Genomic DNA, 13,673 nt, shown 5'->3' with positions numbered 1-13,673 from the left:
AGGAAAGAAAAACAACCCATGAGTGACACACAACACTACCTTACTGAAGCTTCTACAGACCCAGGTCCTTTTCCTTCTCACCTCCCTGCCTATTTTCCACATTATCTAGTGGCAGACTGCTTCGGGACAGTCAGCTTTTTTCCTTATCCTCTGTGGCTACTGTAGGAGGAATGGCTGACAGCTGTCCAGCGAAGCCTATTTGTTCAAACCCTGCAGAGCCAATGCATGGCCTATCCGCCCCTTAAATTCCACTTCGGTAACCTTTGAACACTTCTCAAAAATTAGTGAGGTTCAGCATGACTCTCACCTGCTGAGTTAAAGCATGCAGCTGGTTCTCTGAGGGTTTGGTTCAGAAGCCCGAACTGCAGGGTTTCAGAAGCCCTAGTTTACTTATTTTTTTAAAAAATAAGTGTAGCACATTGCTGGACACCTGGCAGCCATGGTACATTCACTCAGGCTGATACTCAGGAGCTGTTATACTATGTATATATGTATATAGTCAGACACCTTCCAGGACACTGGTCATACTTTCTCAGAGCTGCCTCAGTGGTCTCTATTCTTTCCTCAAACTATTAAGAGAAGTTTTATGAAGATACTGAACTATAGCTGCCTATACAGATACCGCTATCTTCTATTTACTGCTTTTAACAGTATTTTAAAAAACATTTGAGTTTACCATTAAGTCCTTGGCAGTGCTTTTCCTCTCTTTAGCTCTTTGTGTTAGAGATCCTTGAAGCATGAAGTTTCTGTTAAATGTTCGGACAGTGGTAACTGGAGGACCATCTACTTTTTCACCTGGGAAAAATACAAAAAGGGAGATTTTATTCACATAACAGATCGAAGCAGATGTAGCAATACTCCTGAAGAGTCACAGCTTCTAGAGATAAAGCTTCTCCTAAGATACATAAAGAAACCTGGATTTAATTTAAAAGAAAAAGAGCAGGCTGTGATACCCCAAATTTACTGAAGTTTGAGGCCATGTCAATCAGTGGAATTACGCAAGAATAAAACAAGAATAATACAAGGTGAAGTAGGCCCTAGAATTATCAGAGATAACACACTGTGGGGTTTGAAAAAAAAAGGAGAAAATATGAAAGAAGAAAGCACTTTATTTTATAAAGCCAATTCACCTACTCAACCATACCCTAACATACCAGGAACACTGCTAAGCCACATCATATGGACTGAAATCAGCGTACACAGGCTTTAAGTAACGGTGGTTGTGGAGGGTGGCAACTGGCTTTTGGTAATTAAACACTGCAACTGCACACAAACTAACCCCAGGCACGCTGAAGCATCATCATCTGTGCTGCAGGGCAAGTATTCAGCACTGCTTATTGGCTTTTCCCAGCCTTCTGCTTCTGCTGCTATTAATTTGCCACTGTCACAACTTCCACTGAAGAGGAAGTGGTGATGCTTTTTAACATGACTAATGGGTATTTTATGTAATGCAAGTAAAATGGGAAATGAGGAGGGCGGACATATTTAGGCTTTCTTTGTTGATTTTGTCACTTAATCTTTCCCCTACTTTGCTGAACTGTACATTATATTGAACCCTACAAAGAGAGACTCTCTATATAACATATGTAACAACTTAAGTGCACCTTTTACTGGTGGAGCTGGAAGTTTTCTCCTCTGCTGTCTTGACGTGTCTATTGTATGCATCTGTAAACAACAAATATGCATTAATCAACTCCATTGCAGAAAGAGAGGCAAAATTTCCCCAATGTATTTTTGAATACTACATAATGTTCTGGCACCTGGTTTGTTTGCCTTTGATCCCGTTTTCTTGTCAGGCGAACACATGGAGCCACGTTCAAGCCTGCAACAGTGAGAGCTGATATTCTGCTCTCAATATCTGAAATCTTCAAAGAAAATAAAAGAGACAGACAGACAGATGGGGAGGGGGAAAAAGAAGTTTTAACATTACTGTGGATGCCACTACCAAAATATAACCCTCCCCCAGTCAAATCCTCTTTAATCAAAAAATATAATCAGATGGCTAACTTCTTCAGCAATTCTGACACCTTCCTGTATTCTTTAGTCCTGATGTTAAAAAGGGGCTTAGTTTGTTAGTAAAGATGGAGTGACAGAACAATCCAACCTACCTTGTGACTCCAAGGAGGAGGCATTTTACTCCTTTTGAGGGAAAAAAAGAAAGGAGAGAAAACCTGCATCTGTTATCTACCAGTTACCTTTAGTTGCATAATCCTGAGTTCACTCAAGCTGTATTTTTCAAAGGTTACATTCAAAGAATAACTTTGCGGGACACATTTCCTAACCCAGAATTAATTTCATGAACATGCAAAGTACATCCTCTGTCACAAAATCTACACATCTGATCTGAAATATTTATAATTTAAGTGTATATGTATGTTAAACGCAGACACGCATAAATGCAGGTACACACTATATAACAATGCTCAAGGGAAAACAAATCGCTAGGAAAACCAAAAGTCCCAGGAAGTAAACATCTGGGGGAAAGCAGGCTGGTGTTGAGACTAGTGGAAACAAACGCTGCCAAAAGGGAAAGAAGCGTCAGAGAAGTCAGACGTGTAACTCAACTCCTGATTCACGAGGACACCTGAAGCTGTTCACCCTGCAGAAGACTTCTGTTGGCCTCTTTGTGATCCTCCTCACATAGCTCAGGCCTCTCTCCTCCTCTCACCCCCATTAACATATTTACCATAAAATAATGATCAAAACCAAAAACCGTCACCGTTTGCTGCCTAGTGTAGGAATGCACTTCTGACATCTGGGACACGCCAGACTCTCAGATCTTTGCTCAGTCCTGCACCGAGCGTGCTCCTGCTGAGTGCAGTGAGCAGGTAGTTCCCACGCAGCCCGGCACAGGCAGGTCACAGCACCTCACCTAGCACAGGCTGCAGGGAGCTGCCAGCTGTGTGAGTCCCTTGATGTCTGGCAGCGTCACCTCGTTCCATTCTGCTTTCAGCACCAGATCATCTGGAGCTCACTAGAGAGCTGCTAGATCACAGCCCACCAGAGCAATTGCCTTTTGGCTGGGGTATGTGCTGCTTAGCGGCTAAATCCCAAGGCAGGCTTGCACGTGCTAGGCTCTGCACTTAGCGGCCGTCGGCCTTTCTGGTCAAATGGTACCAATACTGGCTTCTCTCAGGAAGTGCTTTACACTCTGCCCATCAGATAAACTGCCTCAGACTGTATCTGCCGTCTGACCACAGCCACGTGTGTGACAGAGCGCGACAAGTGAGCTGCCTGGCAGCAAGGAGCAGGGTCAGCATTAGTGTTGCAGCATCAGGCTGTTGCACTCCTGTGTCCGAAAATAAGCTGAGGGGGAGAGAAACAAGCAAACACAGTACGCCTGGCTGGGCTGAGCTACACATCCCAGTTACACTTTGCTCAGCTCCTGTGATGCAGTCAGCATCCTTGGATCACCAGCCCACTGCAGTACAAAAGAACATTGAAAGTAAGCGTGTGCAGACAGCAGGTGAGTGCTAGGCAAGGCAGTATGAAACCTGCAGATAGGGAGGAGTGGGCGTCCTCACCTGAAGCTCCGCGTGATGAACCTGAGCGGCCGCTGTGGCCACCTGATCCTCCAGATCGGCCAGCTCAGACTCTGCAGTAACGCTGTTGATCTTGCGTGCGGCGTCTTCCAGGTTGGTCAGCTGCCCCTCCAGCCCGTACACGGTGCTGGCTGTCAGGTACACCTGCAGGGCCAAGGCAGGGAGAGGTTTCAGTGTTTTCTGTTTTGTGGGCATCGAGGTCTGAGCAGGCTGCATCTTCCGTTGTAACTTTGAGCTTTGCTCCTTGCTAACCCTCTACAGGGAGACTTACCTGGCAGAGGAAGGGCATAGGGGAATAATCTCAAAACGCATCCACAAAAAGAAGGGAGGCATGAGGTGGCTGCACTCCAGATTTCGTAGTATTCTACAATGGTATTCTAAAAGATTTGCTCCAGATTCACCATCAAACAAACAAAAAAAAATAGCTCAAATGCTTGCTTAGTATTGTCGATACTCAATTGCATAACAAAACTCCTAAGTCTGCAAGGGGAAGCCAACAGGCCACACCTCATATGAAGCTGTTTATTAAACACACCTAATGCCTTCTAGCAGTCAAAGCTCTGCAAGAGTTTTCAGCAGTAGTTATTCAGCAGCATATGATTATTAATTTCTTAAAGAGCAACTTTGCTTACATGCACAACACAGTTTCCCATTCCATCCTGCTCTCACACAAATATACAGCAGTCAAAACCTTCTAGCCTCCTAGCCCTTTGGAGTGAATCGGTGGAGGGTCAACAGACTTATCTGGGCCACGTAAGAGAGAATAACAGACTTTATCATTAGGACATCCTCCCTAAAACCAAAAAACTTTTAGTATTTAGACCCATCTACGACACCTCTGATAACTCCAGGTAAAGGGTTAATTTCCATTCATCTCCTTGGAGTAATAATTGATGATACACTCTGTTTTACGTGTTTCTTTTATTTCACACAGAAATCAAAGGTATACAGCCAGATGGAGGCCTCCGTATTATAGAAAAGGGTCATTTTCAAGCATTAGTATTTGACATGTGTGCTTAAAATTGTTCAGACCCGTGCGAAAATACTGCACCTTCTGCCTGTTTACTAGATAGCTGAGACTGTTTCCATGAAGCTGGTAACGGCACAGTGGAAATGAAATGCATACTCTCATTTTCCCTATTGGCAGCCTCACTCACTAATAGCAGTAAACACCGTGTTGCTACAAAACTAGCACAAATTGAACATATTCTGTGGCTGACTTCATGGTCCAAGGGGCAAGCAAACAGGATCTGCACTAGGTTTTTGAGCAGGTACCTTCACTTCATACATGTTTTCCACTCAAGTCATTAGATCTGCATACAACTTTTAGATCATGCAGTCCTTTGACATAACAGGTATCCAAATAAATTCTGGCCATGCTGTGACTTTATGGATCAAAAGTGGTGCACAATAACTAGATTAGGATTTAAGTAAGTGTTTACTTTTTATTACTTTTTATTTTAATATTGTTTCTTAATTGCTTGCAATAGTGTTTTTTTTCCTTTGTATCAGTTGTTTCAAGGCATAAACACAGATATATTTTTTTCATGTATGTGACACTGCTAAGAAGCAAATTCACTGCATCTTGTAAGACCACAGTCTAACTGCAGGCATGAAATCTTTGAAAAATGTACCTAGAACAAATAAGTGATCTGTTTTAACATCTTTGCTGAAGTACTTGGAGACACAGGTGGGCCATAAAGTTAACAGGCTGATTTAAATAGAAATGCTCCTGCTTTTGTGGGTTTTAATTATCCTTTTCATTCATTTAAATTATACATCTTTGTGATGCAACATACCACAGTTGCTTCAGATTAAAAGGTGATTTTTTACATATCCCTATCATGTCTTTCAGACGTGAGATTGAGAAAGAAGAAAAAGGAACGTTATGAACAGAAACATCTTTAGAAAGTTAAAGAAAAGATGCATTTAAATGCTGTGCCAAAATTCTCTGCACAATAAGTTGTACTTGCAAAGAAGTGTGGTGGTGGTGAATTTAAAGAAAATAGAACTCACAGAAAAATGTGGGAAGGGAAGGTCATCAATGTTTTTGTAACTCAATCATCCCCTAAACTGGTTAATTTTTAATTTTACTGAACATTTTTCCAGCTAGATATAAATATTTTTTTCCCTAAAGAATATTTTCTTTACCTGGAAAATCATTGCACTTCCAAACAGCAGTTCTGTACTTGTAGGTCTCCACTAAATTATGCCCTCATGCATACATTCCCATTCAGATTGTGGAGACTTATTTTACTGTCATTTAGGTATGTACAGCTTCCACTAAAACCCACCTGACCTTGTGCTGGTACAGGTGGCCCTACGTTCTCCACACTGATGTGTGTATAGTCCCCAAAATGCTAGAGAGAGAAAAATGAACAAATTGTCTATATACACCCAGATCCTCTGCGAAGAGGATATGCTGCACTCAAGATATGCCCCCAGCTGTGCTGGGAAAAGTTATGGATTCCTCGATTTCTAAAGGCTCCTCAGAAATCTTTCATGGAGTGTGGTGGTGAAATCTTGAAACAAAGTTTTGCCATCTACTGCATATCCCGTGTAGGGCAGAGACATGTAGTGTGGGTTCACAGCAAGGCCGAGCGGGATGCCTTATGCATTGTGCAAGGCACTGGGAGAAGGTAAACCAGAGATAAGCTGCAGAGGGCAATGCCAAAGCAAGAAATGCTCTGCCTCAGTGCCCAGTCTCTGCTCAGTGAGAAATCTCGGCCCAAATGAATGACTAGGGGCCACAGCACCACAGATGCCAAAGCTCCACAAGGGTGGGAGGGATTGTTGGAGTGCAATTTAGGAAAAAAAATGCACCTCCGATAGTTTACAACACAGGTCTCCCCAGGAAAAATGTGGGAACAACTCTCCCCAAATTGCTTTCTGTCCTCCTGTGGAATTTCTTAGTTTTTCTAAAGATGTGATCCAGCCTGGACATGGATTTTCATTATGTATTCACTCTCCTGCCAGATGCATTCTGTGCGTTTGGAGCTAGGATGTGTTAGTATTTCATGGGGAGAGGAACATCTCCATCTACTTACCTACTTCTATTATTCTGAAAAAAGACCAACCAAACCCAACTAGAAGTTGTGGGGCTGCATCTGTTGTGTAACAATGAAATGAGTATCATGGTAGGTAGCACGAGGAAGCCACTTTGCTCACCACGAGCCCAAGGTATACCCTTCTCCAGGCATCAGAGCAGCAACTGCTATGGGAAGCCTTTACCATTCTGCAGAGGGCCAGATCTGACGCGCCACACGTCCAGCATCTCCTGGACACATCCTCCTCTCCTGCCCTTCCAGCCCCACTGTGTTTGACTCCCAAGCTTATTTACCTTGTTCATTTTGAATTCCCCTCCCAGAGAGGAGCCAGGAGCATGGCCACCGTGTGGAAAACCCTGTGGTGGGGCAGGTTCAAGTGGCTGTGGTGCCCCATGGGGGAGGGCAGGAGAGGCCAGCAATCAGGACAGCGTGTGGGAGCAGGGAAGAGCAGGAGTACCTCAGCTGGCACAGCAGGATGCCTTGGAAGGATGAGCAGAGGTGGGAAGGGGAAATTTGGAGGTCAGGTTAGGATCAGGAGCTTGCTGGGGAGGAGTGAAGGTGCTCAGGGGTAGGCTGGAGGGCATCCTGTTGGTGTGGACAGGGGGAAAGGCCTGACATGGAAACGGTTTTGGAGCGGCTGAGGTTAGGAGGGGTAGGATCAAGTATGGGAACCTCTGAACTGAAGCAGGGCTGGGAGATTTGAGCTCAGAAAAGGTGTGGTGAGAGGACTGGGGAGTTGTGGGACTGCTGCTGAGAGGGCTGTGGAGTAGGACAAGCCCAGTGCCAGGACTGGCTGCTATTGCCATGGATTATCTCCTACTCAGCCCTTAGCCTGGGGCTGTTGTGGAAGTGTGCTTCTGTGGAGGAAACTGATTTTATGCCCCAAGAGATTCTGTCTGAAAATTTTCTGGGGCTAAAGAAAACCAGGATCTATTTTCTTGAATTAATCAGAATCTCATAATGGGACAAAACAGATTTTTACAAGGTCTTTAAGAGCTCCTAATGAAGGGGGGAAAAAAACCACTGAAATGTAATCAGTTAAATGTGGGAAGAAGAGAAAATCGAAAGTTACATGTGTACCAACTCCATTAAGCGGATGCATAACATTTTCCAGCGAGTAGTGACTCCCCTCTCTGACTCAGCATTGCACTTTTTCCTGCAGATGACAAGTACTCATGAAAAAGGACAGACGACTCAGATGTGGCCAAATGAATGTTTGTTTAATTCAGCTTCTCCAGCCTGCTCTTTTTAACAGTGCAGCAGGCAGCTCCAGCCCCTTGGGTGCTCAGTGCAGTATGCTGGGGGTGCCTGGGGGGAGGAAGACTCCTCCATTTCTTCTCTGTGTGACTGGGGACATGCTTTCCCTACCTGTCCTTACAGTAATGAGGCTATGCTGGGGCTGGGAGACATGTGGCTTCAGCCAGGCATGGTGCAGCTGCACAGCCACAGAGGTTCAGAAGGCTTACGTTAACTTTTGAGATAGGGATTCTAAAATTAGTTGCAAACCCCAAACCATGCAACTCTTCTCTTCCCCCAAATATTTTGAAGTACCCCCCCCAAAACAAAACAAAACTGCAGCACAGCTGAGCACCCCTTTGAAATATAATATTTTTGTTCTGTTTGTGTATTTGTTTAACAACCCCAAATTAATTCTGCACATCCACTGATGCTGTCTACGTGCTTTCCCTTTGCAGTTGGCACACACACACAGGTACACTCAGTCATGCACACGAGACTTTCACAAACTGATTCACGTTCTTACATTTTCTTCCAGTGTGGTGAGCTGCTCATCAAGTCTGATGGGGTCTGTTCCCAGCGGGAAGGTCCCTCTTCCTCTGTCCTGAATGTCAGCTGGGAAATCACAGGGACCAGTGGATTCTGCTATCAGTTCTTCAGTGGCATTGATGACTTTCAGGACTTCTGTAGATATGTTGCAGAGAGAGACAGCAGAGTACTTCTGTTTTGTTACAAGAGAAAACAACAGCATTATATTAGCATAGAGATGTAATAGGTAAAATCACCTTGCTAATAGCTGCAGCTTTAGCCACGCTAAACCAAGACAATATACCTGGCTAACTGCTGTGAACACACACAAGAGCTAGCTGTGTGGTGAAATTGGAATCAACTTCTCTTCCCCCCGCCCTCTTTCACATAGGCACACTGCTACAGCATGCAAAATAACATACACATGCATCTCTTCTGCAACACAATTTCTACTGGAGGGATGGTCCAAATCTTATCCTAAAGGGGCACACAAATAGCCAGCTTTGCAATCCAAGTGAGATAGATGAGGCTATTTTTGCAATAGTGTTTTAAACTGTTTTAAAACACAGTCTTCCTTTCTGGGTACTGGCAAACAGATGTGGAATCATCTGTCTCCATATCCGCAGCAGCTATTGCATAGCAGCCCAAACAGGGGAGAACAATCTTCAGCAGCCCTATGAGGACAGTATTTTACAAAGATGTTTGTTATGAATTATATGATAGGAACATATATATACCAAGGATACACCAAGGAAAAGCATGTAGTTTTATTCGTTCTTCTTTTTTAAACAACCATAAGCCTTTTTATGAGTGTTCCTCATTTGTAATTTTTAATTAACTGTTCTGATTCTGATGATTCTCACAGACCTTTAGGTTTCAGGACAACTCCTCCGATTGCAATTAAATTTCACCTGATGTACCTTCGAGCACCAAGCTCCACATCCAGACTAGACAGCTTGGAGACTCAGCCAAAGCTTGTTGAGGCCAATACAAATACTGTCACTGAATTTATGTGCAACACCTTTAGTGTTGCTTTGCCTAAAAGAAAGCGTGGGAAATCTAGACCTACATTTAATTCCTCCTCAAAGCTGCAAATACTAAATGCATGTGGACTAGGGGCCTACTCATCTGTACATTTTCCCACAAACAAAATATCTGAGGATCAAACCCAAGGAAACGGACAGTCTTTGTATCCTATATAGTAAATTCTATAGTACAGGAAAACATAACTGAATAAAAATGTTTTTGTGTTATGTAAACATCGTGTTAATGTCAGCTGGCCTCCTAGGCAGGATGTAAGAGAAATAGCGTGCCTTTGCTTTGCACAAACTCTGGTGGGTTTAACTGGAAAACTTCTTTTATTGTCTCTTTCCTTTAATCAGCTGTTCATTTTTATGTTAGATAAAACTTTTACTGAAAAATTGAGCAGTGTGTGCTCAGTTGTTGTGTATCAATACATTAAGGCATCTTTAGCACTGTTATTTCTCTGAATTACAAGAAATAATTAGATACATGAGATTAAAGAGAAGGAGAACAAAGCAAATACAGTATGCTACAGCACTCAGATCTTTAGCTTGTTAGGACAGCCAACACAGCCCTGAACAAGCAGGCCTAGGACTCTCGTACTGAGAACAAATACTTGAACCCCATAAATAGCCTACTGCTTTTTCCATTTATTTTCACAAGTGCCAATTAGGTTAGAAACAGATCAATAATTTTATAGGACAGAAGAGGAAATCAATGTTACTTTGTTTTAGTATTGGCTTTTACAAGTACCTAATTCTTATTCTATTCTATGAGTAGTGAGCAAAAAAGGATAAAGGCCAGACGCTACACTTTCTTCATTGTCTTCACTGATGTATGTTCTCCATTTCAAGAACAGTAGCCCCACTTTAATGTTCATTATTTCTTAATTTTTTTATTATCCTTTGTAGTTAATGATGGATTTCCAAAAAAGATTAAATTAAATGCAGAAAAGGTGTTCTTATGGCAGAATATGGAAATCCATATTGGCATTTATTACAGATCAATTACTACAAAACAGGTTTTTTGGTTTTTGTTTTCCGGTAAGGTGTTCTGTAATAGGAAGCTTCGTGAAATCAAGATTTTGAGTAAAAGACCCTACCTTCTCAACAGGTCATGGATAGGGGAAGACAAGTTAAGTGAGAAATATTGGATAGGATAGGATTGGACAGGACAGTTTTTCAGTTGGAAGGGAACAGTGATCATCTCGTTCACCTGCCTGACCATTTCAGGGCTGACCAAAAGTTAAAGCATGCTGTTAAGGGCATTGTCCAAATGCCTCTTAAACACTGACCAGTTCAGGGCATCTATCACCTCTCTAGGAAGCCTGTTCCAGTGTTTGACTACTCTCCCAGTGAAGAAATTTTTCCTAATGCCCAGTCTAAACTTCCCCTAGTGCAGAAATGTGATTTTTAGCTTTAGAATTTTTACGTAAGTTCTTAGTGGCAGATCCTGTTTGACCTCTAAAACCAAAGATTTGCTTCCCATTAAATGTTGCACAAGGCAGCTAGATGAACGTTCTTGAAGTGTGTATCGCTGAATGTATCTTGATCCTAGCCTGCAGGTATCTAGACACAGCAGTCACAACATTAAAGATTTTATTTAAGCTTGTGAAACATCTGCTTTTATAGTATAACATGGATATAGCACTAAAATTTAAACATCGTAAAGAAATACATGGCAAGCAAAAGTCATTTTCCTTAGAATGAAAGAATAGATCTCCCAAAACTTAAAAGCACAAGCAATATTTCAGTGTATTTAAATCTAAACTTTGTGAAAGTTTTCTGCCAAAGGATATTTAAAGCTCAGCTTTCCCCTGTTGGTTTTTTTGAGCACCGTCAAAAGCTGCTAACTCATGTTCCAAAATGGTCAGTCTGCAAAGCTAGTGGGGTACTCTACACAGAATTATTGAACATGTATAAGGAGGAAAAAACCAAACCAAAACCCAACAAGTATCCTGGACTTTTAATGCTTCACAACCCTCTCCCCTCCCCAACCACCCACATCAAACTTAAGATTTACAAGGTTCTGTAAAAATCACCTAAAATTCACAGACACATGCACACCAGATCACCCTGGTAGGTGGACATTTCCAATTGCTATAAAGACCTCTTGGCTGTCTCATTTATCTTGCCCCTGCAGGAAAGGTCATTATTACCACCTACAAGTGATTCAAAGAGACAGCTATCATGCCATGATGAAGTCTCTCCCATCTGTCTTGTCAAGCAAGTCAAAGAACTAAAATGTATGTGATAGACACAGAAAGCAATCTCTGTTACAAATACCTAGCACAGAAAAGCTAAGCGCAACCATTCTCGTTGAAACACCCAGATGCATTCTGATTTTAGCTGTGCTACCCTACTTCTAGATTAACACCACCCCACTACAGATCAAACTGATGCAGCTGACCCAAATTTTAATGTTTCTAACTGGTTATGAGAATCTCATTTTTTACTGAATTTGAGATAAAGAATTTAATGGAATGAGGAAAGCATGCATTTATCCTTTTTATGATGATTAATGCTCACACTCATAAATACATTAAAGACACAGTCAAAAGGAATTGCTAATTTTTCCCGAGTTCTTCATTGGAGACACTTAAAATCAATGAAATACTCAAAAACTGTGTGGATGCAAGCACATATATGTACATGCGTGCATTGAATATTACAAACAGCATCTTGTAAAACTTCTTTACTGTCATTTCTATGTGTGCTTGGACAGATGGAAAGGATTCCTGTTTTGCTGAAGATTATGTCCCAGTGGTCTAAGCTAGCTCTTGCTGACTGTTAGCCATTTCTCTACCCTTCTGCTGTCTCTCCTTCCTTTCCCTGCTGACATTGCCAGTATTTCCTTTGTTGTTTTACCTTAAGGATGCTACACTGGAAGGTGCTTCATAAAACAGTATTTGCATCCTTGCACAAAGGATGACGAGTAACAGAAGGGAAGCAGGATGATAAATCTGAAGCAATGTAAGTGCCGAAACTGCTGAGAGTAGGTGGGCGTTAAGCCCTTGTGTGCATCTCAGCAGCCTATGACACTTCCACATCCAAGCTTCCTTTGCATGAACAATATTGCTTTTATTTTTAATGCTCTTAAAGTAGTTGAGCTCTCTGTCACTTGCACTAATTTCTTCTGCTTGTTGTACTCTGCCATTAGCATTTTCTTTCTTGCTACTATAATGTCATGCCATCATTTGGTTCTATTAAACTGGCATGGGAGGCAGTGACTTGCAGTTCAATAGAGAACAGTTGACACCAACAGTTAGATCAAGCAGCAGGACAAGAAAAACTTTCCATCACTAGTGGCCCTGGCAGTATTGACCACGTCCTTGATGACTTGTAGTGCAATCATTTTTAGCTCCAGTCTCAAGCCGTTCTATCACACTCTAGTCGCGTACCTGTCTGGCAGTCAATATCCCTCATTTTTTTGTATGGAGTTGAGGGGAGCTGGGGAAAAGATGAGTTTTGCTTTGCCACTAGTTGATAATCTTTTCAGAGTAACCTGACCGAATCTAAACTTGACGAAAACAAAACCTAAACCCAGATGTGCCCTTCTCATCTCCCCATCCTGTAGGAGTTCACTGTACAGCTTTGAGAAGGCCCTGAAAAGGCCATCAGAAGTCCATCTCTTTCACAGGCAAGCAAGATCTGGGACACTGGCTGAGTGACAGCGTGGGAGAAACAAGAGCCATCAGTGCCCAGCTATCAATGGCACTACTCAACCCTGACATTCCCAAGACCTTTGGCCTAAAAGTGAGCCCAGACCACTCATTACCACAAAGACTGGGGAAGAAAGCTATAACTTGTCTTGATACTTGATGAAAGACAAGTAAACCACAATAAACTGTGTTGTTAAGGAATTACTATTCCGTGCCTTAACATCAATAGCTTAATTTATGGGAGCTTGTTTAGAAAAAAAAAGAAAAGAAAAGAAAAAGCTAAATTTCCTTAGAGTGAGCTTTTATTCTACTGACATTCTCCAATTTACCACACAGAGAAATACAGCCTCTCTTTTCGATTGTGCTAGGTAATTCAGAATATCAGATTTTTACTAACAAATTCAATCCACTGTCCTAATGTAGTTACAGATGTTATTCCTAATAATTTGTAATGCCTCATTTCTAGAGACAACTTGCCTGTAATCATGAGAAAGGAAGTTATTTTTCAAGGGTGAAATATTGTGGTCCAAATTGGAAATGGAAATACTTAAACCTTAAAATCCACACAAGATTCTGTAACAGTATCTATAACGGACACAAACTGATGACACTGCACAAACGGAAAAGTATTTTTTC

At 42.1% G+C, this 13,673-nt stretch overlaps 1 protein-coding gene across 6 annotated transcripts in view; it reads right to left on the bottom strand.

Moving 5' to 3' along the window:
• The window catches only part of MYRIP (myosin VIIA and Rab interacting protein), a 237,445-nt gene that overhangs the window by 1,986 nt on the left and 221,786 nt on the right, over positions 1–13,673 (bottom strand). For 5 of the 6 annotated variants that reach the window (XR_008747648.1, XM_055807057.1, XM_055807053.1 and 2 more), the window contains 5 exons: positions 8,352–8,546; positions 3,525–3,686; positions 1,761–1,865; positions 1,605–1,665; positions 677–795 (listed from right to left, as the gene is read on the bottom strand). Coding sequence is in view for 5 of the 6 variants with exons in the window: in XM_055807057.1 (XP_055663032.1) it covers positions 677–795; positions 1,605–1,665; positions 1,761–1,865; positions 3,525–3,686; positions 8,352–8,546 (642 nt within the window). In the remaining variant the exon portion in view is untranslated. The remainder of the gene's footprint in view (positions 1–676; positions 796–1,604; positions 1,666–1,760; positions 1,866–3,524; positions 3,687–8,351; positions 8,547–13,673) is intronic. The other variant, XM_055807055.1, reaches the window with a different exon arrangement.

Source organism: Falco peregrinus, chromosome 5 (assembly GCF_023634155.1).
Source record: "Falco peregrinus isolate bFalPer1 chromosome 5, bFalPer1.pri, whole genome shotgun sequence".
NCBI classification, from domain to species: domain Eukaryota; kingdom Metazoa; phylum Chordata; class Aves; order Falconiformes; family Falconidae; genus Falco; species Falco peregrinus.
Note: the sequence above shows the minus strand (reverse complement) of the source record. Positions and strands in the feature narration are given on the sequence as shown.